Consider the following 26,684-nt stretch of genomic DNA (forward strand, 5'->3'; position numbering starts at 1 on the left):
AACCCCCCGAGATCTCTGCGTTCCTCCAAATCTGGCCTCTTGTTCAGCCCCGATTTCCTTCATCTCACCACTGGTGGCCGTGTCTTCAGCTGTCTCGGCCCTAAACTCTGGAATTCTCTCCCTAAACTTCTCTACCTCTCTCTCCTCCTTTAAAACACTTCTTAAAACCACCTCTTTGACCAAGCTTTTGATCACCTGTCCTAATGTCTCCTAATGTGGCTCAGTGTCAATTTTTGTTTGATAATCGCTCCTGTGAGGTGCCCTGGGATGTTTTACGATGTTAAAGGCGCTATATAAATACAAGTTGTTATTAATGCCTTTGTTAAAAGAGCTAACAACGGAATTTCACATGGATTTTGAGGTTTCATTTAGAGCAATTCAAACCTCTCCCTCCCTACCCTAAAATAAACCCCGCAAAGGCTCGGTTACTAAATGCACCCCTGATATGCCACTGAGCTGTATAGACCAGGAAAGAGCTCAGTTCTCGGCCTGAGCACTGTTATATGAGCTAATTTCAGGTCGGTTTACAGTGGGGCACTATGAGAGGCCCAGGTTAGGGAGATGGGGAGAATGGAAGCCAGGGTCCCTACTCTAGATGACTAAACAATAGCTCCCACTGTAAAGTGCACATCGATGGCTCACATATGAATGACCGCTTGGGCAAAGAATTGAAGGGGGTGGTGGGGGGCTGTTCGGTGTCGTCGGAACCGTACCCAAGCACGAGCTGACAATTTCAGCAAGGGAGGGGGAGAAAACGCTCTGGGGTATTCCCTTTAACTTGTGTGAAGATGTTTCCAGTTTGCTCACCTGGAAGGGTATCTTTTCTGGAGACGTGCTCTCCTTTACTCCCATGGTAGCCAGAATTGGTGCCGGTTGTGTCGTAGTCTGACTTCCTCTCCTTTAAGTTGATCACCTCTCGAGGAGAGGCTGGAGCACTCGCTGAAAATGAGAGAGCGCCGCGTTATTCCGACATATTTCCTGCATCCTTACAAACAAACAGATGTCTGTCCCACTTGAAGCTGGAAGAATGTCTCCTCCGTCTGAAGCCCTTTTAGGATCGAGGCATAATTGGGGGCAGAAATGCATCTTGAGGAGGAAGTGCAGAACAGGCGATAGCGAACACCCCACCCGATTTTCTCATCCATTAAAATCAACGGGAAAAAAAATCATTGGGAAAGAAAATCATACTTTGTGCTCAAAGTCCCTGGAGCGGGGCGTGAACCCACAACCTTCAGACTCAGAGACAAGAGTGCTACCCACTGAGCCACAGCTAGGAGTTTCACAACACAACACCATCAGCAACAAGTCATACACCAGAGAAGGCAGATCTAGCTAGGTGTTGAAAACAAGAGAACATCAAACATTGTCAATCACATCTTTAAGAACTGAACATCGAAAGGACAGAGCAGGAAATCCCAGCAGTACCTGTTTTAATTGGGTGAGCAGCACTGAAAGGGTTAACAGGTGAACTGGACTGCCTTTTCTGTGCCAGACCACATGATTGGCTGAAATTAATAAGTGTAACGAGGCCTTCAGCAAATTTTCACTCCCACTGGATTTGGTGCCTTGAGAATTGGATCTTAATTTTCTGCCAAAGGAAATGCTATCCTTTAAAGGGTTAAAGCACTTGAGCTTTCTTCGATTTTTCTCTGCTTGCTGAGAGCACACAGTGTGCTTGAAAAAAAAAAGTGCTTATAAGAAAAGAATTAGAAACTCTGTGGAGTGTTTTGGTGAGCAAGTTAACGCTTAGAGTACAAAGTAACCTCTCTTACCGGTTGCTCCTGAGATACGGCCTGTTTGAGGATTCTGAGTACACACCCCAGGTAACCTCACTGAAAACAGGAGTATAGATTTCCCCTCTAACAGTAATAGACATCATCTTTCCAGTCCCAGTTTCCTGCATTGGGAACCATCATCGGTTTGTTCCTTTGGCAAATCTTTCACAGAAAAGCTCTTGTTGACAACTGACAATTTAATTGCGAAACCATTGGGACTAGAAACCCGACCTCAGCTCCATCTGGGATTTAGATTGGAAGTCAAACACAAGCCAAGTCAATAAATGTTCTCCTTGCCTTTTATTTAGCCACCTACCCACCAAGTGTACGAATCATAATCATCAGACGAGAACAGCACTGCCAACCCTGCCCAAGAGACTGCCAGTGTACCATTGCATTCATCATCCTCCCGCTCTATAACTGAAGCTGTGATGTAACCAGTTCCAATAACATACTCTGCCCCTGTTGAGTGCTCAGGACCTGCCTTGTTTGTACAGTGGGATGTGAGGAAGGTCATTTAAAAAAAGAGCCCGTATTGGTGAATTAGTTTCACAACAGCACATTTAGTCAAAAGGACAGGGTTGGTCCACTTTCTGCTAGACGGGTTTCATTTGAGTTATTTTTTTGTTTTGAAATTTCAATGATTATGTTTCTTATGGCCTGAAGGTTGGAGTCTGTAGCTGTGAAATGACCCATATGCTTTAACCCTTGAAAGGATACCATTCCCATTGCAGAAAATTAGTGTGTCATCTTGCATCCTACAAAAAAAAATTCTGTATTACTGAATCCTGAGTGCTGTCAAAAGTATTTGTTCATTTACCATCTTCACTGAATAAACTTGAGCACAGTTTTATATAGAGAGTACAGATTGTTGAGGGTACAGTACTAGGGGGTGGGTGGCACTGTTGAGGGGTTTGAGTGACACTGCAAATCACTACAGTGTCTATGCAATAATTTATAAATGACATTCAGACTGGGATTCAAACACATTTGTGGTCATTAAATTCTTGCACTGTATTGTTTTGTGTATTCAAAATGTGCGCTGCAGTTTTCTCAATGAAATCAGTCACATGTGAATATATGGAGACCCGGCATATCTGAATCTGAGCCGGGATTGGGTCTGGACCAGGATTGGGACCTGTTCTACCGGACTCCCACTGGAACCTGCTGGATAGACGGTGGATTTTCGGGGCCGTTATGCCTCGTTCCGCCTTCTCGCACCGAGACCTACACCCACCCACACACAAAACATCACACCCAAGGGTAAACTTCCCACTGGACCTCTGCCTGATTTCACGGTGCCAACGGTCAGGTGGCATCGGGAAATAAGACAGCAAATCCATTCCTCCTGGATCTCCAGCCCACTTTAGTTTCCCTCCCCACCACACCACTCCCTAAGTTCCAGCAGCAGGTGGACTCAAACAGGCAGGAATTAAATTTCATTTGAGGGTGGGGACATCTTGCAGACTCTTCCTGCTGTTCTGGCGCATGGGACGTCAAGATATAAATCAATTCCACATGAAATGGGCGTCCAGGGTTGCTTGACAATGGTACGTATTTGGAAGGTCAAGAAAAGGGCTCAGTAACATTAAGTTAGCATAGGAATTGAGGAATAGAGGAAAAAAGACCAACGTCCATTAGTTCATTTTACACCGTCCTGGATGAACAAAGATACATCCCTCCATGACCTCGCCCCTCTCTATAACCCGATTTCCTTCGTTGCACAATTCCCTCCCAAAACCTCTCCACTTCTCTACCTCTCTCTCCTCCATTAAATTGCTCCTTAAAACCTACCTCTTTGACCAAGCTTTTGGTCACCTGTCCTAATATCTCTTTATGTGGATCGCTGTCTAATTTTGTTTGATAATCACACCTGTGAAGCTCCTAGGGACATTTTACCACGTTAAAGATGCTATATGAAGGCAAGTTGTTGTCGTTGAATTGCTAGATGGAGAAAGACCCAGGTCCATCTAGTTCGCCTTTTACCATCCTGGTAGTCGCCTGATACAATGATAATGGAGTTGTTGACTAATCATAGCAATCAATCTCCATCAATTAGTCTACAACAGACCCAGACATGATGCGAGGAAAACCCTCAGTGGTGGAGAGCTTTGGGGACCATAGGTCCAAAGTCGCCTGTTCCTCCCCAAGCACATTACACTTGCCACATGTCATGTCTCAAATTACTCGTACACTCTATCCCAAAATGCTATTTTCAGACAGAAATCTATCAAGTGAATTTAAGTGCAGTTCAGCCATTTTTAACCACTTTCTTCCTGCTGAGACTTCAGCCCCAATTTTAACCCCCTGCACCCGGTGAGAATGGGGCGTGCGAGGGGTTAAAATGAGAGTACTTACCTCACCAATCCGCCCCACTCCCGCCGGCCACCATTTTAACTCCTGGGCTTCGGGAGGCGTGAGAGGCGCTCGCTGCAGGCTGGCGAGGGCCTGATGATATCATTCGGACCCCAATGTGATTTTAATGCGCAGTTGCTGACCTGCCAGAGATAGCCAGCGGCATCGGGGCCAGAAGAGGCCCAGGAGAGTAAGTTTTAAACATTCCTTTCATGGTTTCCTCTTGGGCTAGAAGGAGCAGGAGTCCCCTACTGGGCCTCACAAGGAATCTTGGGCCTTTCCCTGGCCCCCCCCGGGCTTCAACCCTTACCCCCTCCCTGACCATGGTCGCCTCCGGACTCCCTCCCCTGTGACCCACTTACCCGATTGCTGGGATCGTTCCCTGGGGTCCTTGGTGCGGACTCCTGCTTCCTTAAATCTTTCCCGCACCGGCCAGCCAGATAATGATTCCGGCTGGGACCGTTATTTCAAAGATAGTAATGAGGACCGGGAGTTAAAATCAGGCCTTTATGCGAATTGCTGTAAATTGTTTATTTTTTGGCTCCAGGACCATTACCAATATCAATGGGTTTCCCAATGGGAATTCCCCTACCTGGGGTGCTTGATCGAGCAAAGGGATCCCAGGCAGGTCAGGCTGCACAAGAGGTGCTTTTCCACCCGATGGTTCCCACAGTCCTGAGTTGGGCTTGCTGCAACCTGTATCCCAAGTGCTGTTGTGAGGGGAGCCTCATCCTGTGTCCTTACAGCCACAAGTGCAGACAGTGAAGGAGGCTGGCTGGAGGGCTCACATGTGCTGCTCTCCTGGAGACCACACCATCATTTATGCCCATTCCTGCCTCCACATGGCCACCGATCTGCAGGAGAGCAGACCTAATGTTACGAATCAGATCAGTGAGGGCGGAAGAAACACCCTATTCTAATTTGGCACTCCAGATTCCTGTGGGAGCAGTCTGAGTATTGTAAGGCCTCTCTCATGGGGGTCTCCTCTGCAGATGTTCCCTTGTATCTACCAGCCATCTACGAGCAACTTCAGCTCCCTGGCACTGTCAGGCTTAGTAACCCCTCCAATCCAACTCCTCAGATGTCATCAGCAATCAAAGGAGAAAAATATTCAGCTTGCCCGAAGGCCCAGCAGGTTTGTCCAGAGAATACTTGAGCCATGAAGAGTGGGCCGGTCCCCAGGTTCCATCACTGGTCTGTGCTGAGTTCGCTGATCTCAGCCAGGACAATAATAGTGGCTGTAGAATTGACATCAGGGTTAAAGAGGGGAAAAATCAGCCCAGGTTCTACCTGTTAACTGTTCCTAGAATGTATGTGTGTTTGTGTGTGTTCGAGTATGTGTGTGTTGCTCTGTGTGCATGCGTGTGGCAGTGCATGCACGTGTGCATGCGTATGTGTGTATGCATGTGGCGATAACAGAGACCTAGCTCAAAAAAGGGCAGGATTGGGTACTAAATATTTCTGGATACAAGATGTTCAGGAAAGATAGGGAAGGAAAGAAAGGAGGATGGGTGGCAGTATTGATTAAGGAGAATATTTCAGTACTGGAGAAAGGGGATGTCCTGGAGGGGTCAAGGACAGAATCTATTTGGTTAGAGTTAAGAAATAAAAGAGGTGCCATTACACTGCTGGGTGTATTCTATAGGCCACCAACTAGTGGGAAGGATATAGAGGAGCAAATTTGCAGGGAAATTACAGAGAGGTGCAAAAGCTATAGAGTAGTGATAATTGGGGACTTCAACTATCCTAATATAGACTGGGATAACAATAACAATATAAAGGGCACAGAGGGGGAGGAATTTTTGAAATGTGTTCAGGATAACTTTCTTAACTAGTACGTTTCCAGCCCAACAAGGAAGGAGGCATTGCTGGACTTGGTTCTAGGGAATGAGGTGGGCCAAGTGGAGCAAGTGTCAATAGGGGAGCATTTAGGGAGCAGCGATCATAGTAACATAAGGTTTAGAATAGCTATGGAAAAGGACATAGACCACTCTAAAGTAAAAATACTCAATTGGAGGAGGGCCAAATTCAATGGGATGAGAACAGATCTGGCCCGGGTAAATTGGAATCAAAGATTGTCAGGCAAAACTGTAATTGAACAGGCGGCCTTTAAAGAGGAGATAGTTCGGCTACAGTCTAGGTACATTCCCACGAGGAAGAAAGATAGGGCAACTAAAGCCAGAGCTCCCTGGATGACTAAAGAGATAGTGAGTAAGATGAAATGGAAGAAAGGGGTGTATGACAGATGTCAGGTTGATAACACAAGTGAGAACCAGGCTGAATATAGAAAGTTCAGAGGGGAAGTGGAAAAGGGAAATAAGAGGGGCAAAGAGAGAGTATGAGAATAGACTGGCGGCCAATATAAAAGGGAATCCAAAAGTCTTCTACAAGCATGGAAATAGTAAACGGGTAGTAGGAGGAGGGTTGGGGCCGATTAGGGACCATAAAGGAGATCTACTCAAGGAGGTAGAGAGCATGGCTGAGGTACTAAATGAGTACTTTGCATCTGTCTTTACCAAGGAAGAAGATGCTGCCACAGTCTCAGTAAAGGAAGATATAGTTGAGATATTGGATGGACTAAAAATTGATAAAGAGGTACTTGAAAGGCTGGCTGTACTTAAAGTAGATAAGTCACCCGGTCCAGATGGGATGCATCCTAGGTTGCTGAGGGAAGTAAGGGTGGAAATTGCAGAGGTACTGGCCATAATCTTCCAAACATCCTTAGATACGGGGGTGATGCCAGAGGACTGGAGAATTGTGAATGTTACACCCTTGTTCAAAAAGAGTGTAAGGATAAACCCAGCAACTATAGGCCAGTCAGTTTAACCTCAGTGGTGGGGAAGCTTTTAGAAATGATAATCCGGGACAGAATTAACAGTCACTTGGATGAGTGTGAATTGATTAGGGAAAGCCAGCGTGGATTTGTTAAAGGCAAATCATGTTTAACTAACCTGATAGAGCTTTTTGATGAGGTAACAGAGAGGGTAGAAGAGGGCAATGCAGTTGATGTGGTGTATATGGACTTTCAAAAGGTGTTTGATAAAGTGCCGCACCGTAGCTTATCATCAAGATTGCGGCCCATGGAATAAAGGGGGCAGTAGCAACATGGATACAGAATTGGCTGAGGGACAGGAAACAGAGAGTAGTGGTGAACGGTTGTTTTTCGGACTGGAGGGAGGTTTACAGTGGTGTTCCCCAGGGGTCAGCGCTGGGACCACTGCTTTTCTTTATATTTATTAATGATTGGACTTGGGTGTACAGGGCACAGTTTCAAAATTTGCAGATGACACAAAACTTGGAAGGGTAGTAAACAGTGAGGAGGATAGTGATAGACTTCAAGAGGTTATAGACAGGCTGGCAGCATGGGCGGACATGTGGCAGATGAAATTTAACACAGAAAATGTGAAGTGATACATTTCGGTAGGAAGAATGAGGAGAGGCAATATAAACTAGAGGGCACAACTCTAAAAGGGGTACAAGAACAGAGAGATCTGGGGGTATATGTGCACAAATCGTTCAAGGTGGCAGGGCAGGTTGAGAAAGTTTTTAAAAAAGCATACGGGATCCTGGGCTTTATAAATAGAGGCATAGAGTACAAAAGTATGGAAGTCATGATGAACCTTTATAAAACACTGGTTCGGCCACAACTGGAGTATTGTGTCCAATTCTGGGCACCGCACTTTAGGAAAGATGTGAAGGCCTTCAAAAGGGTACAGAAGAGATTTACTAGAATGATTCCAGGGATGAAGGACTTTAGTTGCGTGGGTAGACTGGAGAAGCTGGGGTTATTCTCCATAAAACAGAGAAGGTTGAGAGGAGATTTGATTGAGGTATTCAAAATCATGAAGGGTCTGGACAGAGTAGATAGAGAGACACTGTTCCCATTGGTGGAAGGGTCAAGGACCAGAGGACATAGATTTAAGGCGATTGGCAAAAGAACCAAAGGTGACATAAGGAAAAACTTTTTTTACACAGCGAGTGGTCAGGATCTGGAATGCACTGCCGAGGGGGTGGTGGAGGCAGATTCAATCATGACCTTCAAAAGGGAACTGGATAAGTACTTGAAATGAAAAAAATTGCAGGCCTACAGGGAAAGGGCGGGGGAGTGAGACTAGCTGGATTGCTCTTGCATAGAGCCGGTGCGGACTTGATGGGCCAAACGGCCTCCTTTCCATGTTGTAACCTTTCTATGATTCTATGTGAGTGTTTGCTTGTGAGTGTGTGTATGTATAAGTGTGCACTTGTGTGTGTGTATACCTGTGTGCGCGTGTGTCTGTGTGTCTATATGCATGTGCGTGTATGTGTGCATGTATGTGTATATGTGCATGTGTGTGTATGTATTCGATGTGTGTATGTGTGTGTACGTGTGCGTATGTGTGTACGTATACGTGTATGCACACATGGAAGTCGGGACAGGATTGAATAACACTGTCAAGGCTCATACATGAAAAATTCCGCTTGGGTAAAATACTGAAAGGGCCTTTGGAATCATATCCCAGCAGGGAGTGTCAATGTCTTCAGGAAATGAAGGAAGGTGAGAACACTGGTGGAGAAAATAAATGATAAAAAAAGGTATTAAAAATAATTGAAATCCAAAAGGACCTTGAAGTTACTAACAACTCTTTGTGATTAATTGGTTTTTACAAGATGTGCTGATGGGAAGACTCACTGTTCAAAGCTTTCTTTTCCTTTCTTCTCAGTAACATGTACAATTTCAGGTCAATTTCACAGATTTAATATTACCCAACTGGTGATCTTTTACATGTTCTGGCTCATTTAGAAGCACGATTGCCGCAGATGGATTACCGCGGTAGAATTTAAATAACTTTCTCTGAGATTACTTCTGTTTTAGCTCAATCCAGGGTACTTGGGGAAGACTCTGCAAAATTAACCCCAAATATTCCTTACATAAAACTTTTCAGCGCTTCCAAAAACATAAACGCGGGGATAGCATAACGTTACGTTGAATGAATTGTGATACCCAATTGGACGAGAGGCTCTGTATACTGCCTGTTTGAGAGACATGATACAGCTACGAAATGCCGATAAAGCAAGTTTTATAAGAAGACAGAACTGATTGAATTCAGTGTGCTTTGTTTACAGACTATTCCATCCGAGGATGTTCTTGTGTAGGGTGGTTGATCCATCTCATTGTATGTAATTGCACTTTCTATGTAATTCCTACATTACAACAGTGACTACACGTCAAAAAGTACTTCATTGGCTGTAAAGCACTTTGGGACATCCTGAGGTCATGAAAGGCGCTATAGATATTCAAGTTCGTTCTTTTAGTATTTCATTTTTCTGCTTCATCCTTTGATTTAATTTCAAAAGTAGTTGGTAATGTAATGCGAGCTATCTGTAAATCAGGCAAGCAGACTGCTCCAAGTTGGGCAATTGTTAGTTAGTTCCTTCATTATGCACCTCTTTGGGGACAGAATATAAAAAAGGTACAGCTTCCGTGTCACGGGGAAAGTGTGTTTATGGGAGCTATAGACCGTTCCATAAAAACACAAAATCGTAACACAAGTATATAGACATCTATTACTCTCAGACATGGTCACATTGGCTCAGAGCACTGAACAGCAATTATACAATGATGGCCATCATTCTTGCAATACCCAATGAGGCGTTCAACTCAATCGCCTGCAAAAATCAATTCTGTTTTGAAACAAGGTAATGCTCTTCATTCCCTCCTTAGTACCAGTGTAGTGACACACAGGTCATCTGACACTGACTGATGGTAAAAGCTACAAATTAAATGAGTTTTCCCTCAATATAGTTTCTCTGGATGAAAATGTCCTCTGGACTCCCCCTTTTCACTTAAAGAAATCCGTTCGACTAAAATTAAGGCCTTGCAGATTTTAAAAGGGAGCAACCTTGCAATTGATCAATAATAGATTCACAAAACAGTCAGACAATCGTGACTCATTAGCCTTTTCCATCAGATTTTTACCTGCACTCCTGAAGTGCTGACTCTTATGGGGTGTGAGCCCACAAGTGGGTATGGGGTAAAGGTTTATCATCCCACAGGTAGGTACTGGGGTAAAGGTTTATCATCCCACAGGTAGGTACAGGGGTAAAGGTTTATCATCCCACAGGTAGGTACTGGGGTAAAGGTTTATCATCCCACAGGTAGGTACAGGGGTAAAGGTTTATCATCCCACAGGTAGGTACTGGGGTAAAGGTTTATCATCCCACAGGTAGGTACTGGGGTAAAGGTTTATCATCCCACAGGTAGGTACAGGGGTATAGGTTTATCATCCCACAGGTAGGTACTGGGGTAAAGGTTTATCATCCCACAGGTAGGTACAGGGGTAAAGGTTTATCATCCCACAGGTAGGTACTGGGGTAAAGGTTTATCATCCCACAGGTAGGTACTGGGGTAAAGGTTTATCATCCCACAGGTAGGTACAGGGGTATAGGTTTATGATCTCACAGGTAGGTACTGGGGTAAAGGTTTATCATCCCACAGGTAGGTACTAGGGTAAAGGTTTATCATCCCACAGGTAGGTACTGGGGTACAGGGGTATGAGCCCATAGGTAGATCTTGGGGTACAGGGGTATGAGCCCACAGGTAGATCTTGGGGTACAGGGGTATGAGCCCACAGGTAGATCATGGGGTACAGGGGTATGAGCCCACAGGTAGATCTTGGTGTACAGGGGTACGAGCCCACATGTAGATCTTGGTGTACAGGGGTACGAGCCCACTTGTAGATCTTGGTGTACAGGGGTACGAGCCCACAGGTAGATCATGGGGTACAGGGGTATGAGCCCACAGGTAGATCATGGGGTACAGGGGTATGAGCCCACAGGTAGATCATGGGGTACAGGGGTACGAGCCCACATGTAGATCATGGGGTACAGGGGTATGAGCCCACAGGTAGATCTTGGGGTACAGGGGTATGAGCCCACAGGTAGATCTTGGGGTACAGGGGTATGAGCCCACAGGTAGATCATGGGGTACAGGGGTACGAGCCCACAGGTAGATCTTGGGGTACAGGGGTATGAGCCCACAGGTGGATCTTGGGGTACAGGGGTATGAGCCCACAGGTAGATCATGGGGTACAGGGGTATGAGCCCACAGGTAGATCATGGGGTACAGGGGTATGAGCCCACAGGTAGATCATGGGGTACAGGGGTACGAGCCCACAGGTAGATCATGGGGTACAGGGGTATGAGCCCACAGGTAGATCTTGAGAGGCTTTTGAAAGTGATGAGAGAAGAGGCCAGGCTGAGGGGGCTTTAGAACATTCCTTGCACTGGGCCTGACGACCAAAGCCTTTTGCACTGATGGTTGAGCAGAGGGAGAGTGCGGGGCACACGGAGAGACAGAGTTAGTAGAGTGGAGGGTGCGAGCTGGCTGCAGCTTCAAAGATAGGGTGAGGGAGGCTGCGGAGGGTCTTGTAGAGAAGGACAAGGGGGTTGGAAGTAAAAGAGCTGGGGATGGGCAGCTACTAACACAGAGGAAATAGGATCAGAGGGGGACAGCTGGTGAAGTCACCAAGCTTATTTAACATAATATTGGTGCCAATTATAGGAGGGGGAAGAATCCTACTTGAGACAACAAGGTTGTGTGAAACTTTTAATTCATCACATTAAATCACCCTGTTACCATCAGCAGTCACAGCCCTGAAACCAGCAGTATTCACCAGTGTTATCCCAGTGCGCTCTCTCTCTTTCTTTCTTGCTCTTGACACAACCAGTGTTTGGAAGGACAACTGTGTTGGGTGTTTTATTTAAACACAGTTCGAGGGGACAATGAACAAAATTCCACACAGCCAGCATTAAGCTTTTACTGAAATGCTAGTAATGCACCGAGTCCAACAATTAATGATCAGCGACTCGATTTAAGGGGTGGGGGGGGAAAGGGGGGCGCGAGAGAAAATGATGCCGGGATGTTGCTGGTTGGGAGCAGTTTGCTCCTTTAGTTTTAGAGGGAGATCTCCATGAACAGACACGTCTTTATTCTGAAACAGACAACACAACAATATAAATCCCGTTGCAACTCATCACTGCGTTGCTTAGTTACAACATTAATGGGTTAATGGTTCTTCTACACTCCCCCGCTCCATCATTAAAAAAAAGATTTGGTAAACACATTTATCATGAAGATTTTCCCTATCTAAACCGTGGATTATGGTACGCTTACAGGCAGCGTGTCGGTGCGAACGCGATTTTCCCGCTATATGCGATGGCCTGTATAACGTGGTAACGCTATTACAGAATTCTACTGTATAACAAGAATGTTCCTTCTTTTTCCAGTGTTTCTAGCTACAATCTAACCTTCAGCTTTATTGAAACTGCAGTCAGTGCTTAGTACAAACTGCAACTCCACACCACTTAGAGTGCATTACAACGGTTTAAGTACACCAAAGGTAATTGAACATTAAGGAGGTTATTTACTTACGTTTGTCCTTGCATTCAGTGCACCTTAACGAGGTGTGAACTAGTGAGTAAGTACAGCTGTTTCTGCCCGAAATAAACGGAGCACTTAAGACATTATAACCGGCATCTTTGAAATGGACATTAATGCAAATGATTATCGGTTATCGCTTTTTGGTTGATATAAGTTTATCAAGTTGATTAAGCTGTTAAAAAAGCAAACAGGATTCTTGGCTTTACAAACAGAGGCACAGAATAAAAAAGCAATTAAATTATGATAAACCTTTATAAATAACTGGTTAGACCTCAGCTGGAGTATTGTGTCCCATTCTGGGCACCACACTTTAGGAAGGACGTCAAGGCCTTAGAGAGGGCGCAGAGGAGATTTACTAGAATGGTACCAGGGATGAGGGACTTCAGTTATGTGCAGAGACTGGAGAAGCTGGGGTTGTTCTCCTTAGAGCAGAGAAGGTTAAGGGGAGATTCAATAGAGGTGTTCAAAATTATGAGGGGTTTTGATAGAGTAAATAGAGAGAAACTGTTTCCACTGGCAGGAGGGTTGGTAACCAGAGGACACCGATTTAAGATAATTGGCAAAAATCTAGGGGGGAAGATGAGGAGAATTTTTTTTATGCAGAGTGTTGTTATGACCTGGAATAAACTGCCTGAAAGGGTGGTGGAAGCAGACTCAATAATAACTTTCAAAAGGGAATTGGATAAATACTTGAAGGGAAAAAAATTGCAGGGCTATGGGGAAAGAGCAGGGGAGTGGGACTAATTGAATGGCTCTTTCAAAGAGCCAGCACAGGCACGATGGGCCGAACAGCCTCCTTCTGTGTTGTATCATTCTACGATAAGCGACTGCCTGTTTTAAGCGGTGGGGACCGTACATCAAAGTGCCTGCAACTGGAGTGACACCCACTCTGCCAGGTGGATTGGGAAACGATCTGTGTCGTGGTGCAGCTTACCTGAGCGATTGTTCGGGGACATCCTGACCGGCGATATGGAGGGAGTGCGTGAGGAGGAGTAGGGCCTCTGCCTGTCGCGTTCTATAGTGGAAGACGAGGCCACAAAATGATACTGAGACCATCCGTCCTGCAGAAGACAAAATGGAACGTTATATACTCTTCATCTTATTCTAATACGAATGCGAGCTGGGACACATTATCAGAAGGTATGGGATTATCCACTGATGTCATCAAACAAGATAGAAAGAAAAATAAAGAGGGAGAAAATGGAGGCCCGTCAGCCTCTGTAAAGATTTCGAAGTCATAGTCGATCATTTTAACATCCTGTGAATAGATACAATCTGGCCTCAGATTTATTCTTCAACCAAACAACACATGAAAAACATCAACCACAACCTCAAAGCAACAGGCAGGAGTGGCAAAATAAGTAAAATCGTAACGTTAAAGAAACACATCAATTCTATTTGTCTTGAACTTGTTGAGTGATCAGTTATGTTCATTCTCAAATATCAAAGCGAGAAATGGGAAAACATGAAAGACAGAAGTGATTATTCTGACTATAAACTCCTGATACACCTCAAATCAGATGCATTCACACATACAGGATAATGAGTGGAATGCAGAATTTATTCAATAAGCAAACAAGACCTGATAGCTTGAGAGTGACAACGAAAGATAGATACCTGGGACTGATTACCATACGGAAATCTAATCAAGGGGCTCAGACAGGTTCTCCGCACAATATCGACTACCTGGGAGTGATTACAAGGCACTAATGTAATGGTTCATTTGAATTCCTAAATCACCAGAGCAAAACTCAAAATATTTATAACCATCACTTGAAACCTAAGACAATATTACATTATTGGAATTGCTGCTGGATGCACCTTAATGGTATCTGTGTCCAGTTTTGCAACGACAGTGGCAATTGGTGTACAAACTGACTGACACAGGGTACATTGACAATGACGTGTGCTGATAAAGGCTAATTAACAGTCATTAGGGCCTAAATTGGTTAGCGCCCCAAACTGGGCCTAATTCCCATGTTGCGCCTGAACGGAGAGACTCAAGGACCAAACTACATGAGGTTTTCATCCGTCCTTTGGATGAGACATTAAACCGAGACCCCCATCTGCCCTCTCAGGTGGATGTAAAAGATCTCATTGCCCTATTCAAAGAAGAGCAGGGGAGTTCTCCCTGTGCCCTGGCCAATATTTATCGCTCAACAACACCTAAAAACCAACAGATTATCCAGTCATTATCTTATTGCTGTTTGTGGGAGCTTGCTGTGCGCAAATTGGCTGCTGCGTTTCCTACATTACAACAGTGACTACACTTGAAAAGTAATTTATTGGCTGTAAGTCCTGAGGTTGTGAAAGGCGCCATATAATTGCGAGTCTTTTTAATCTTTCATCATCATATTTCCAGGGAGCTGAGGGCACCAACAAGGCACCCTGACGCAGCTCGCCTGTTTGGGCTTAACCAATGTCGGCCAGCGCCAAGGCCCCTGGGCGAATGTGGGGAGAGGGGAAGGTGAGTGGGAGGGAGGGTGAGGGTGGGTTGCCAGTTGCTCTGTGGAGCCAGGAGCACTCCTGCTCCTTCTGACTCCACAAAATGACAACTTTGTGGAAGTTTTGGGGCCTTTCTGTGAGCGGCCTCCTGCGGCCCCTTTAAGGACTGCTGACTTGGAACATTAAAGCCCGGAAATTGCAGTTGCATCATAAGCCCTGACTGGTGTAAATGAATTTAGGGAGTTCTGGTCGGAAATGGGTGTAGGAGCTTCAACTTAATATTGAAATGAGACCCGCGATCATTTCAGGCGGCCGCAGGGTCCGCCTAATAATAATGGTCCCCGACCAGTGGCCTGAACGCTCGTGTACATCAGCCTCTTCCCTGCTAAACTGGTTTTCGTTGAGCCCGTTCTATGCTCCTAAAACGTGCGCAGCAATGTAGAATTTAGGTTGGGTCGTTCCTGCAGATTTAGTGTGGATAACTTGCACTTTAGTCCCTGGGAGGATTTAAGAGTTACAGGGGGGTCATTTTCACCCGGACCGCAATCTGACGGAGCTGATCGTTTGCCCTGTTGTGGAACCGATTTTCACCGCTTCAAAATCAACAGGTTAGCGATTGGCTGCACCAGAGGGTCACTCAGTGAAAATGGACGAGGCCCGCTATTGTATATTTCAAACTTCTTCCTGGTGAATGGAATACATTCCGCATTCCACAGTACTACCCCCACCGTTTAAACAACAAATGCAATGAAACGTCACAAATGAAGTGCTGAATAAATTCCGTGAGCGATGGAACGTTTGACAACAGCCTGTCCCTCACACTATCCGCGGACCCAGACTGTTCGCTCCTCAAAATCCTTCCTAATACAAACAGTTCATTTCACCAAAACGGCAAACGTGACACTAAATATCAAGGGCAAACGGCTCAAAATGGGGACACTTCCTTATACGATGCAGCATACCTGATACATTGAGATAACCTCATGTTTTTATTTGTTTGTATGATTATTTACTTGCTTCTAATGAGTTCAGTGGCCTCGTCCCTCCCTATCTCTGGAACCTCCTCCAGCCCTACAACCCTCCGAGATCTCTGCGCTCCTCCAATTCTGGCCTCTTGCGCATCCCCGATTTCCTTCGCCCCATCATTGGCGGCCGTGCCTTCAGCTGCCTAGACTCTAAGCTATGGAATTCCCTCCCTTAACCTCTCCACCTCTCTCTCTTTCTTTAAGACGCTCCTTATAACCTACCTCTGACCAAGCTTTTGGTCAATTGTATTAATGTATCCTTTGACTCGGTGTCAAATTTTGTCTGATTACGCCCCTGTGAAGCTCCTTGGGGCATTTTACTATGTTAAAGGCATTACATAAATGCAAGTTGTTGTTGTTATGGTTCCAGTAATCCAAGTACAACTTTTGAAGAAGTTTTGGGCTCAGACTGGCTCGATTTATTTTTTAATGATTTGGACTCAGTCTGAGAGGTGAACACTTGGCTGTATTTAGATGGTATTTACACTCATTGAGTTGTCGTGCCCGGTACAGAGCAGTGTGCAACAGGAGGGAGTACCACGTGTTTGCACTTCACACCACTTCCCCCCGTTAAAATAGCGGAGAGACAACCACGCGGTTAGTGAATTGGGCACACTGATCTCTGCATCCGAATTCACAACAGGGAGAATTCTGCCGGCGTTCCCGGGATTTTCCAACCCTTGCTCCTGTTACTTGCTTGGGGTGATCAATGGTGGAATCACCCCCGAAACACGCTCCGTACTGTGAGCCCCAGTTCATAACGTTTGGCCCACCGTTTAAACCTTGATCGACTCACAACCAAAGTAGGCACTCACTGCTCTGAGTGAAAAGTGTTAACTGATTAAATATTTTAGTCGTGTTTTAGTTTTCCCTCAAAACTCCTGTAATTAGAAAAAATCATTCTTGGGATGAACAGTTTTGATTCAAAGGGTGTTTAAAATTCATGGATGCTGCTCTGAAGTTGGGAGATTAACCATCTAATGCTACAGCTTCCTTAATTGACTCTTTGTAATGAATTGTCATTGATAATTTTTAACCGATGTAACGTAGGAACAGGCGTAGGCCATTCAGCACCTCATGCCTGTTCCGTCATTCAATTAAATCATGGCTACATAGAACTACATAGAATGTACAGCACAGAAACAGGCCATTTGGCCCAACTGATCTATGCCTGTGTTTATGCTCCATTCGAGCCTCCTCCCACCCCTCTTCATCTCACCCTATCAGCATATCCTTCTATTCATTTCTCCCCAATGTGTTTATCTAGCTCCCCCTTAAATGCATCTATACTAATCGCCTCAACTACTCCTTGTGGTGGTGAGTTCCATGTTCTAACCACTCTGTGGGTAAAGAATTTTCTCCTGAATTCCTTATTGGATTTATTAGTGCTCTACCTTACATTATGGCCCCTAATTTTGGTCTCCCCACAAATGGAAAACATTTCTCTACGTCTATCCTATCAAACACTGTCATAATCTTAAAGACCTCTATCAGGTCACCACTCAGCCTTCACTTTTCAGGAGAAAAGAGCCCCAGTCTGTTCAATCTTTCCTGTTAGGTATAATCTCTCAGTTCTGGTATCATCCTTTTGAATCTTTTTTGCACCTTCACCAGTGCCTCTATATCCTTTTTATGATATGGAGACCAGAACTGTTCACAGTACTCCAAGTGTGGTCTAACCAAGGTTCTATACAAGTTTAATATAACTCCTGCTTTTAAATTCTATCCCTCTCAAAATGAACCCCAGTACTTTGTTTGCTATTTTAATGGCTTTATTAACCTGCTTCACAACTTTTAGTGATTTGTGTATCTGTATCTTAACTCCACCTATCTGCCTAGGTTCCATATCCGTTAATACCCTTGCCTAACAAAAATCTATCAATTTCAGTTTTGAAATTTTCAATTGACCCCCAGCCCCAACAGCTTTTTGTTGGAGAGAGTTCCAGATTTCCACTACCCTTTGTGTGAAGAAGTGCTTCCTGACATCACCCCTGAACGGCCTAGCTCTAATTTTAAGATTACGCACCCCTTGTTCTGGACTCTCCCACCAGGGGAAATAGTTTCTCTCTATCGACCCTATCAAATTCTTTAATCGTCTTAAGCACCTCAATTAGATCACCCCTTAATCTTCTATATTCAAGGGAATACAAGCCTAGTCTATACCACAGCCAGAATGAAGGGGGATGTTGGTAATGTCGCTATTCCATCTCCACAGCCATCAACCTCCAACCTCAACCTTTGAATTGCCATATCCCACTTACACTCTCAAGGTCACTTAAGGCAGGTTTTACAAATCTAAATTATAACCAGCAAGGCCAGAAGAACTTGTTGAGAAGTCAGTGGTCTGGGACGAGGATGGAATTGAAAGTCAGCAGCCTGCTGCTCAGTGCCACTCGATTGTTTACATAGTTCAGGATAGATAAAAAACCAAACTGTGCAAGAGTAACAGCGGTATCAATCAAACTCGAGTCTGGTGCTGTTAACATCAACACTGATCTATCAAATCCGTTTGATCCTGGTTAAAACCCCCCAACCCCCCCACTCCTTCCCAGCTCGTCAGTTACATCAGCCTATGAATTAAAATTAAAATCTAAATTAAAATCAGCATGGCTGCATCTCCCCCTCTCTCTGTCTCCCCTCTCTCCTTCTCTTTTTGATTGCTGTATGAAGCTTCCCATCACAATCCGATGTACAACATTGTCAATCACAACAGAACCACACACATTTCTTAACAATCGGTGTTTGCCGAACAAGGTGGGTACGTTTTTATATTTCTCCATTTTGATGTAAGCATGTCACCCGAAAAGGGTCAACCATCGATTTAAGTGAAATTGGAAGGGCATGACAGGCCAGTCAGAATCAGTCAGTAAGGTTAATATTTTGCTGAGACCTTACTGATTGCTGCATCTTCTGAAATGTTAACCCTTCCTTATCAACTGGCCTGCTAAGTGCTTCCATTTTCTATTTCAGATTTTCCCCATTTATTTTCAATTTCCTACAGTCATCCAACTTTCAACAATGGCTCATGCCAACAAGTCTGAAGGTCGTGGGTTCACATCCCACTCCAGAGACTTGAGCATTTAATCCAGTTGCACTCCCAATGGAGTACTGAAGGAGTGCTGCATTGTCGGAGGTGCTGTTTTTTGGAAGTGATGTTAACCCGAGACCCTGTCTGCCCTCTCAGGTGGATGTAAAAGAAGAGTTGGGGGAGTTCTCCCCGGTGTCCTGGTCAATATTTATCCCTCAACCAGCATCACTAAAATAGATTATCCGGTCATTATCACATTGCTGTTTGTGGGACCTTGCTGTGTGCAAATTGGCTGCCGCGTTCCCTACATTACAACAGTGACTTTGGGATGTCCTGAGGTCATGATAGGTGCTATATTAATGCAAGTCTTTCTTTACACAGTGCCGCATCAGTGGGGTAATTTTGACTTTGGGCGATAGTGTAAAACGGGCGATATCGAATCAGTCACCCGACTTCAATGGAAATAAAAATCGGGAGAGATGTACAACAGGCGGCTGAACCAATATTGACAGTTTTGCACTATTGCCCAAAGTCAAAATTAGCCTCATTGTACGTGTAAAGTCACACTGCAGTTCATAGGGAGCGAGGAGCAAGTGCTTACTTACAGGGTTGGTCTTTGGCACTGAGCACGAGAGAAATACCCGCGGAGCCTAAGCATGTCACAACTTTAATTATGAGACATTGTCAAGCAGAGGTTCCTGCAAACTCGACGTAGATTTCTACAGAATGCTTAAAAAAGATGACATGACAAAAACAGCCTTCAGATTTTCATTATATTTACTGCATATTGGCTATTATGCAAGTTAAAATTTACTTGATGCTCATTGACCTTGTATTCGGTTACAACATGAACTACCCGACTTTTCCACCAGGTGGCAGAAAGGGTCTTTGCAGCTCAACTTTTGGTAAATGTCCCACAGGACTGGATGTAATCTTGCAACGCACGTATGGTAGAACATGTCTTGTGAACACTGGACACTTCACTGCACAATTTAACACGCTGGATTGTAGTGAATATTGTGACCATTTAAAAAATATTTTAGTAAAATGACTATTAGGGTATTAATTGGGAAACTCTATGTAACAATACACACTGCCCATCTGGCAGTCTCTCCACCATGCTCTCTGCAACTCTTCCTAAGAAAACCCATTCCATCTTGTTCCCTCCCCTTTCTTTGACAACAACAACAAACAACTTGCATTTTATATAGCGCCTTTAACGTAGTAAAACGACCCAAAGTGCTTCACTGGAACGTAAATCGGATAAAAATTGACACCGAGCCAAAGAAGGAGACATTAGTACAGCTTGGTCACAGAGGTAGGTTTTAAGGAGCATCTTGAAGGAGGAAAGAGAGGTAGAGAAGCAGAGAGGTTTAGGGAGGGAATTCCAGACCTTAGAGCCTAGGCAGCTGAAGGCACGGCCGCCAATGGTGGGGCGATGGAAATCGGGGATGCTCAAGAGGTCAGAATTTATAGAATCATAGAATCTTACAGCTCAGGAGGCCACCATTCAGCCCATCCTGCCTGTGCTGGCTCTTTGAAAGAGAGTTATGGGAATTTTCCTTTACATGAGGAGGGGGCTCTAATATTCTCAGCGTGAAATTTATTTTTAAACAGAGTTAGCTCTGAACTTTCCCACTGCACTTGTGCCAGGTGTGTTTCAGACATGAAACTGCACCCAGGACAATCAGCTGAACATGCCTCAACACCTCTCCTTTCCAGCACACACGGGTCTGAAGCTCACAACGCAAACAAAATACACCCTTCAGTTTTTTTAAATTTCAGCATTCAACATACGTTCCAGTGAAATCCTTGTGTTTTTTTTTGTACATTGCTTGTCTACACGAGGCTGTGAATCACAGTCACTCCCACTGGGATTCTGCAGCAATAAACAGTACAAATGTGCCGTAGGGGAATCCATCCATTGTATGTGGTAAAATCAGACCAACGTAAGCCAAACGTAGAGATTTGTTCCATTAGAACCTGGTGGAGTCGTACAATCACTTTGTTTCGTTACTGATTCATTCCCCCTATCTATCAGCCGTGGCTCAGTGGTAGCAGTCCTGCCTCTTGAGTCAGAAAGTCATGGGTTTAAGTTCCACTTCGTAGACTTGAGCACAAAATCTAGGCTGACACTCCCAGTGCAGTACTTGGGAATGCAGCACTGTGAAGTGGAGACTGACAGGCTTGGCCTGGCACACCATGGCTCTACAGGGTACACTGCAGGTCATGGTGGGTATACAGGGTAATTGTAGGTTTACAGCTTATGCTGGTAGACGGAGGGTGTTATCTATCTGCCTGTCTGTGTTGGGGGAAGGCCATTCCATCAGCTCCTTGCCACCTGGCACCACTCCCCCTACTTCCTGCTTGAATAGTATGTTGGTCTAATAAATACATAAATTACAATTACAATAGGCCCTGTGTCTGCCAAACTCCAGCCTTAGGCCCCGTTACCTCTGTGCTCAAAGCCTCAGGCCCAGGCTCCCCGCTTCCTCCCAGATCGGACGAAGGCTCCCAGCTCCCTCCCAGCCTAGGCCCTGACCTCTGGTTTCTCTCATTCGAGTGTTGCAGCATCTGCTGATGGTCTCTCTCCATCCAACCCTGGTCCCCAGCCTAATCCCCAACTGGCGACAGTGCCTGCCTCTGATCTGCTACCTGTCGCTGCACTTTAAGAAAGGTAAAAGATACAAATCGAGGAAATCATAGAAGAACACATCTAACACTGGGAGAGAGTGGCGAATATACAGTAGAGAGAGAAAGAAAGTCTCTTACATTTGACAGGGAGAAGCCAAAAGGGGAGAAGGAGTTTATAGAAAGAGGGAGAAAAAAGAATGAGCGACAGATGCAAAGAGAGAAAGTGGATGGAAGCTCTAGAGAGAAAGAACAGAAGACGAACAGGAAGGCGGAGAAAAGGAGATGGAAAGTATTAGAGAGTGGGAAACAAGTAGAAAGACAATTACTGCAAAAGAGACACTTATTTTTATTTTTGTCTGCAAGCAGCATTGCTGGAAATCAATCCGCGTTCATGTATTTTCCTTTTCCACAGAAGGTGTTCTCAGGTAAGCCTGTCAGTGCTGTTGGTTTTATCAGCCTGAGGCACCAAAAGAATTGTTCCCATCATCGATACGGAAGTTTCAACTTTTCTTCTGGGCATGTCAGTAATTCAGTGGAGACAGAATGACCTACAAAATTCAGCAATCAGTCAAGTCCCCTGTACAAAGAAAAGTGCTTGTGAGGCTGTTGGATTGGCTGGTAGGCCCCTTCCTGAATCCTACCCTTGCTCCAAAGGTTGGTGTGACTGAAAGTTGACTTTGGAGGTGATTCGTGTACTCGAAAAGACACACAAGTGATTAACACTTTAACACTAATTTTTCTAAAATATAAAACACTGAGCAGTGCTGAGGTACATTAAGAATCATAGAATTTTGCAGCATTAGATCTATTACACCTGTGCCTGCCTCTCTGAACAAGCTAATCACTTATCCCATTCTTCTTCCCTTTACCCATACCCTTCTACATTTTTCCTTTCCAAACATTTATCCACTTCCCCTTATAAAAGCTATGATGGGTACCACCACCGTTTCATGTCTTAACAATCCTCTGTGTGGAAAAAAAATGTCTCCTAATCTCTCCCTTCGTTCTTTTTTGTGGTGATCTTAAATTTACGTCCTTTTGTCACCGACTCACCGACCAGGTGTCAAGTTGTATCTGATTACGCTTTAGTGAAATGCCTTGGGACGTTTTTCTACATTAAAGGCGCTATATAAATGCAAGTTGTTGTTGTGGAAATAGCTGTTCTCGATTTAGTTTATCAAAGAACCTCTCACAGTTTTGAACACCTCTATCAGATCTATTTTTTTAGATACTTTCTTTGCTGTAATGAAGAGTCCCAATTTCTCGAATCGCTCCTTACAACTAAGCCTCTCATCCCTGGTATCATCTTAGTGAATCTCTTCTGTACTCTCTCCATGTCCTTGACATCCTGCCCAAAACTGGACACAATATTCAAAAACGGTGGCCTAACTAATGATTCTCGTAGGCTTAGTATGACTTTGTTGCATTTGTCCGCTATAACCCTATTTATAAAACCACGGATTTTATATCCTTATTTTTTCCCCCAACAGCTTTTTAGTTCTGGTGCCACTGGGAGCCTTCAACTTTGAAAGATTTGTGTGTCTCAGTCTCTGTTCTTCCACTCCTTTTAAAGTTTTACCATTTAGGATATATTTCCTCTCCTTATTCTTCCTCCCAAAATTTAACATTTCACATTTCTTTCCATTAAACGTCCTACATTACAACAACGACTACACTTCATACGGACATACGGAAATAACCCACAGGAAAAGACCCATTGGTCCATACAATGTCGCATATAGTTGTGATGTCTTGTGCATCACGATACACACGCCCCACTCACACAGAGCCATGTAATCTACTGGGAGAGACGTAAAAGCAGCTTAAAACCCCAGGCCAATTAGAGGGAAAAAGAGCACTTAATTGGCTGTAAAGCGCTTTGGGATGTCCTGAGGTCGTGAAAGGCGCTATGTAAATGCAAGTTCTTTCTTGTTTTAAATTTCACCTGATATCTCTCTGTCCACTCTACAACCAGCCTAAGTCCTCCTTAAGTCTCTTACAGTCCTAGCATGTCAACCACTTCTTAGTTTTGTGTGGTCTGCAGATTTTGATATTGAGTCCCCTACACCCAAATTGAGATATTTAATATATATTGAAAATGGTCGCAACATGACAGGAGAAGAGGCGGAGAATGGGAAAGAGAAGAACAAAATGCCGTACCTTTTTGTAGAGGCTCCTCAGATCTCGATATTGCCACATGCTGTTGAGGACTTGAGACGCTGCCTTCACCACCTTCGGTGAGTGTCTGTGTGTAAAACAGCACAGCACAAATTAGAAACCACATATCCCTTGGGCTGGCAGGATTGGCCTGACTGACAATGTTATGAAAAAAAAACTGAGAATGATCTTTTAGAGAAAAAAAGAAAGGAATAAAGCTGACACACCAAGTTGGTGTGCAACTGTCAGCTTCTCTTTTGTTATCTCACAGGCCTTTTGTTTTCAAATTAAGGCTGAAATAAATAAGTCTGAACGAATGGTTTCTAAAGGTTAATGTAGCGTATGATTGATTTAGATCAGTAGTTGGAACTCGAACATCTAGTATTTACTCTCTGTGACAAAAAAAAAACAAGATGTTGATTCGCGACTCTCCTTTCATACATCAGACTGTTGGGGATGAATCTGCGTTTGATTGGTAAGACTACCAGTATAGGGATGACTGATCTGCTGTGAGAACTTGAGATACTTACAGTCACTGGGTACAAGTGCCATGGGGAGCACGCAGAGCCCCGCCCTGGGTTTTTGGACCAGAGTGGGCTGGAATAATTTGTAAAAGGTAAACCTGCAACCAAAAATCTTGTTTGTTTTTTCTCACAGTGGAAGTCAGTCGGCGCCTGTTTCCTTCTGTGGCTTACAATGACAGATGGATATCAGGTCAAATTCATCTGATGCCTTTCTGTCCAATCTATAACCTGTCTATGTTCTCCTTAAGTCGCTGACAGTCCTTTCATAGTCAACTATATCCCCCATCTTTGTGTTGTCTGCAAATTTCGGTTTGGAGCCATTGGTTGCAAACATCAGAACTCCAGGCAGGGTCCTCTCCCCTGCCCCGTCTCTATCGGTCCAAAAGTAGCATCTCCCATCCCAGCATCCGCCACAGTAGAACAGATCATGGTGCCACTCCATTTTGAAATGGAGATGCTGGCTATAAAGAAGGGCAGGGGGAGAATGATTATCTGGGGCAAATGGGTAAACTTGGTCTGAATTCTTAAAAAAAAAACTCGTCTCTCAGATGGTACCGGGGCTAAAAGGGTTAAATTATGAGGAAAGGTTGCATAGACTAGGCTTGTATTCCCTTTGAATATAGAAGATTATGGGGTGATCTAATTGAGGTGTTTAAGATGATTAAAAGATTAAAATGATAGGGTAGATAGAGAGAAACTATTTCCTCTGGTGGGGGAGTCCAGAACAAGGAGGCACAGCCTTAAAGTTAGAGCTAGGTCATTCAGGGGTGATGTCAGGAAGCACTTCTTCACACAAAGGGTAGTGGAAATCTGGAACTCTCTCCCAAAAAAGCTGTTGAGGCTGGGGGTCAATTGAAATTTTCAAAAATGAGATCGATAGATTTTTGTTCGGTAAGGGTATAAAGGGTTACAGAACCAAGGCGGGTAGATGGAGTTAAGATACAGATCAGCCATGATCTAATTAAATGGCAAAACAGGCTGGAGGGGCTTAATGGCCTACTCCTGTTCCTATGGATCAAATCAAAAATTGTCAGGTTGGCCTTCTGTGTGCTTTATGCTTTGACACCTGGGAGCGGTCTGCGTGCCAATTACAGAAACACAGGGTAATGCCGAGACTTTCAGGTGAGAAGCCTGCGCACTTTAAGTAGGGTGGCTGCTTTACTGTGGAGAAACAGTCGCCCCCAGGGAACCCCACTGTTCTTGATGTTCAATCCTGATTTTCCTTCTTGTTCCTTCCCTCTTATATCTGCTCACCACTGACGTAGATACTGGGAAGACGCTCGTGTAAACTTTTACTGCAGAACACCAAACGCAACAGCGTTACAAATGAAATCATCGGCGGGGGTTTCATTGCTGTTAAGTTTTGCATTTTTATTTCAACGTCTTTTGACGCATAAAGCTCTACTTCCATCTTTTGCTAGAAGTGAGGGCCTTACAACGTCTCAGGTTCAATTTTACGACATGGAAACCAACAACGCTGTAAAGGGAGTCGTCGATGGTGGGTGGAATTCCTGGTTCAGGAGCTACATAGAAAAACATTGCTTCACGCAGACCATCCTTAGGCCTGTCAGAATTATTGCCAATGGTAATGGGGAAGTTTTATGCTGCAAATCCATTGGCCACTAGGTCCTGCACTGCCAAGGCTCATTTCAAATGGAAATGAAAATCGTGGAGAGATGTATAACAGGCGGCTAAATTGATATCGCCCGTTTTACATTATCGGCCAAAGCCAAAATTACCCCACTGTTTCTCCAAACCCTTGTCGCCTAAAGCAAAGCCCCTTGGAATTTTTTTTGGAAAATCTGCAATTAATTTGCTATTTCCACCGCATTTATTATCTTCATTTTAATTCTTGGTGTTGTCTGAAGGATATTAATCCACTATGAATTCTGAACAGTGTTCATCCATTAAGTTTGCTCCCCCTGAGACAGGGTTGCCCACACCCCAGGATTGTCCTGAAGTCTCTAGGAATTGAAGATTAATCTCCAGGATTTTGCTGGGAGCAACACCCAAGAGAAAAAACAATCATAAAAATTAAACAAAATTGTGTATTTTTCATTTCCTTGAAAAACTTTCAATTATTAGTTACAAAAATATTGGAGATGGGGAAAAAAAGACTTTCATTAACAGTCAAGATTAATCCAATTGGGTAACAAAGTCTGTTCCCTTTCCAATTGGCTGTAGGAATGCAGTGCGCCTGGAGGATGGGCCAATGGCGGGAGTGTGGGGGCGGGGCCGGGCGGTTCGAGGTGGGAGCTCATATGATGAAACCTCCAGGTATAGACCCAACCAGAGTTGGCAACCCCATCCTGACAACATGTA

At 44.4% G+C, this 26,684-nt stretch overlaps 1 protein-coding gene across 2 annotated transcripts in view; it reads right to left on the reverse strand.

Annotated features, from left to right (window-relative positions):
- LOC137335753 (catenin delta-2-like) overlaps positions 1-26,684 on the reverse strand; it is a 532,228-nt gene that overhangs the window by 23,541 nt on the left and 482,003 nt on the right. For both annotated transcript variants that reach the window (XM_068001100.1, XM_068001090.1), the window contains exons 17-19: positions 23,842-23,926; positions 13,484-13,610; positions 808-939 (exon numbers count right to left, since the gene is read on the reverse strand). In XM_068001100.1, coding sequence (XP_067857201.1) covers positions 808-939; positions 13,484-13,610; positions 23,842-23,926 — 344 coding nt within the window. The remainder of the gene's footprint in view (positions 1-807; positions 940-13,483; positions 13,611-23,841; positions 23,927-26,684) is intronic.

This window comes from Heptranchias perlo, chromosome 2 (genome assembly GCF_035084215.1).
Source record: "Heptranchias perlo isolate sHepPer1 chromosome 2, sHepPer1.hap1, whole genome shotgun sequence".
Lineage (NCBI taxonomy): Eukaryota > Metazoa > Chordata > Chondrichthyes > Hexanchiformes > Hexanchidae > Heptranchias > Heptranchias perlo.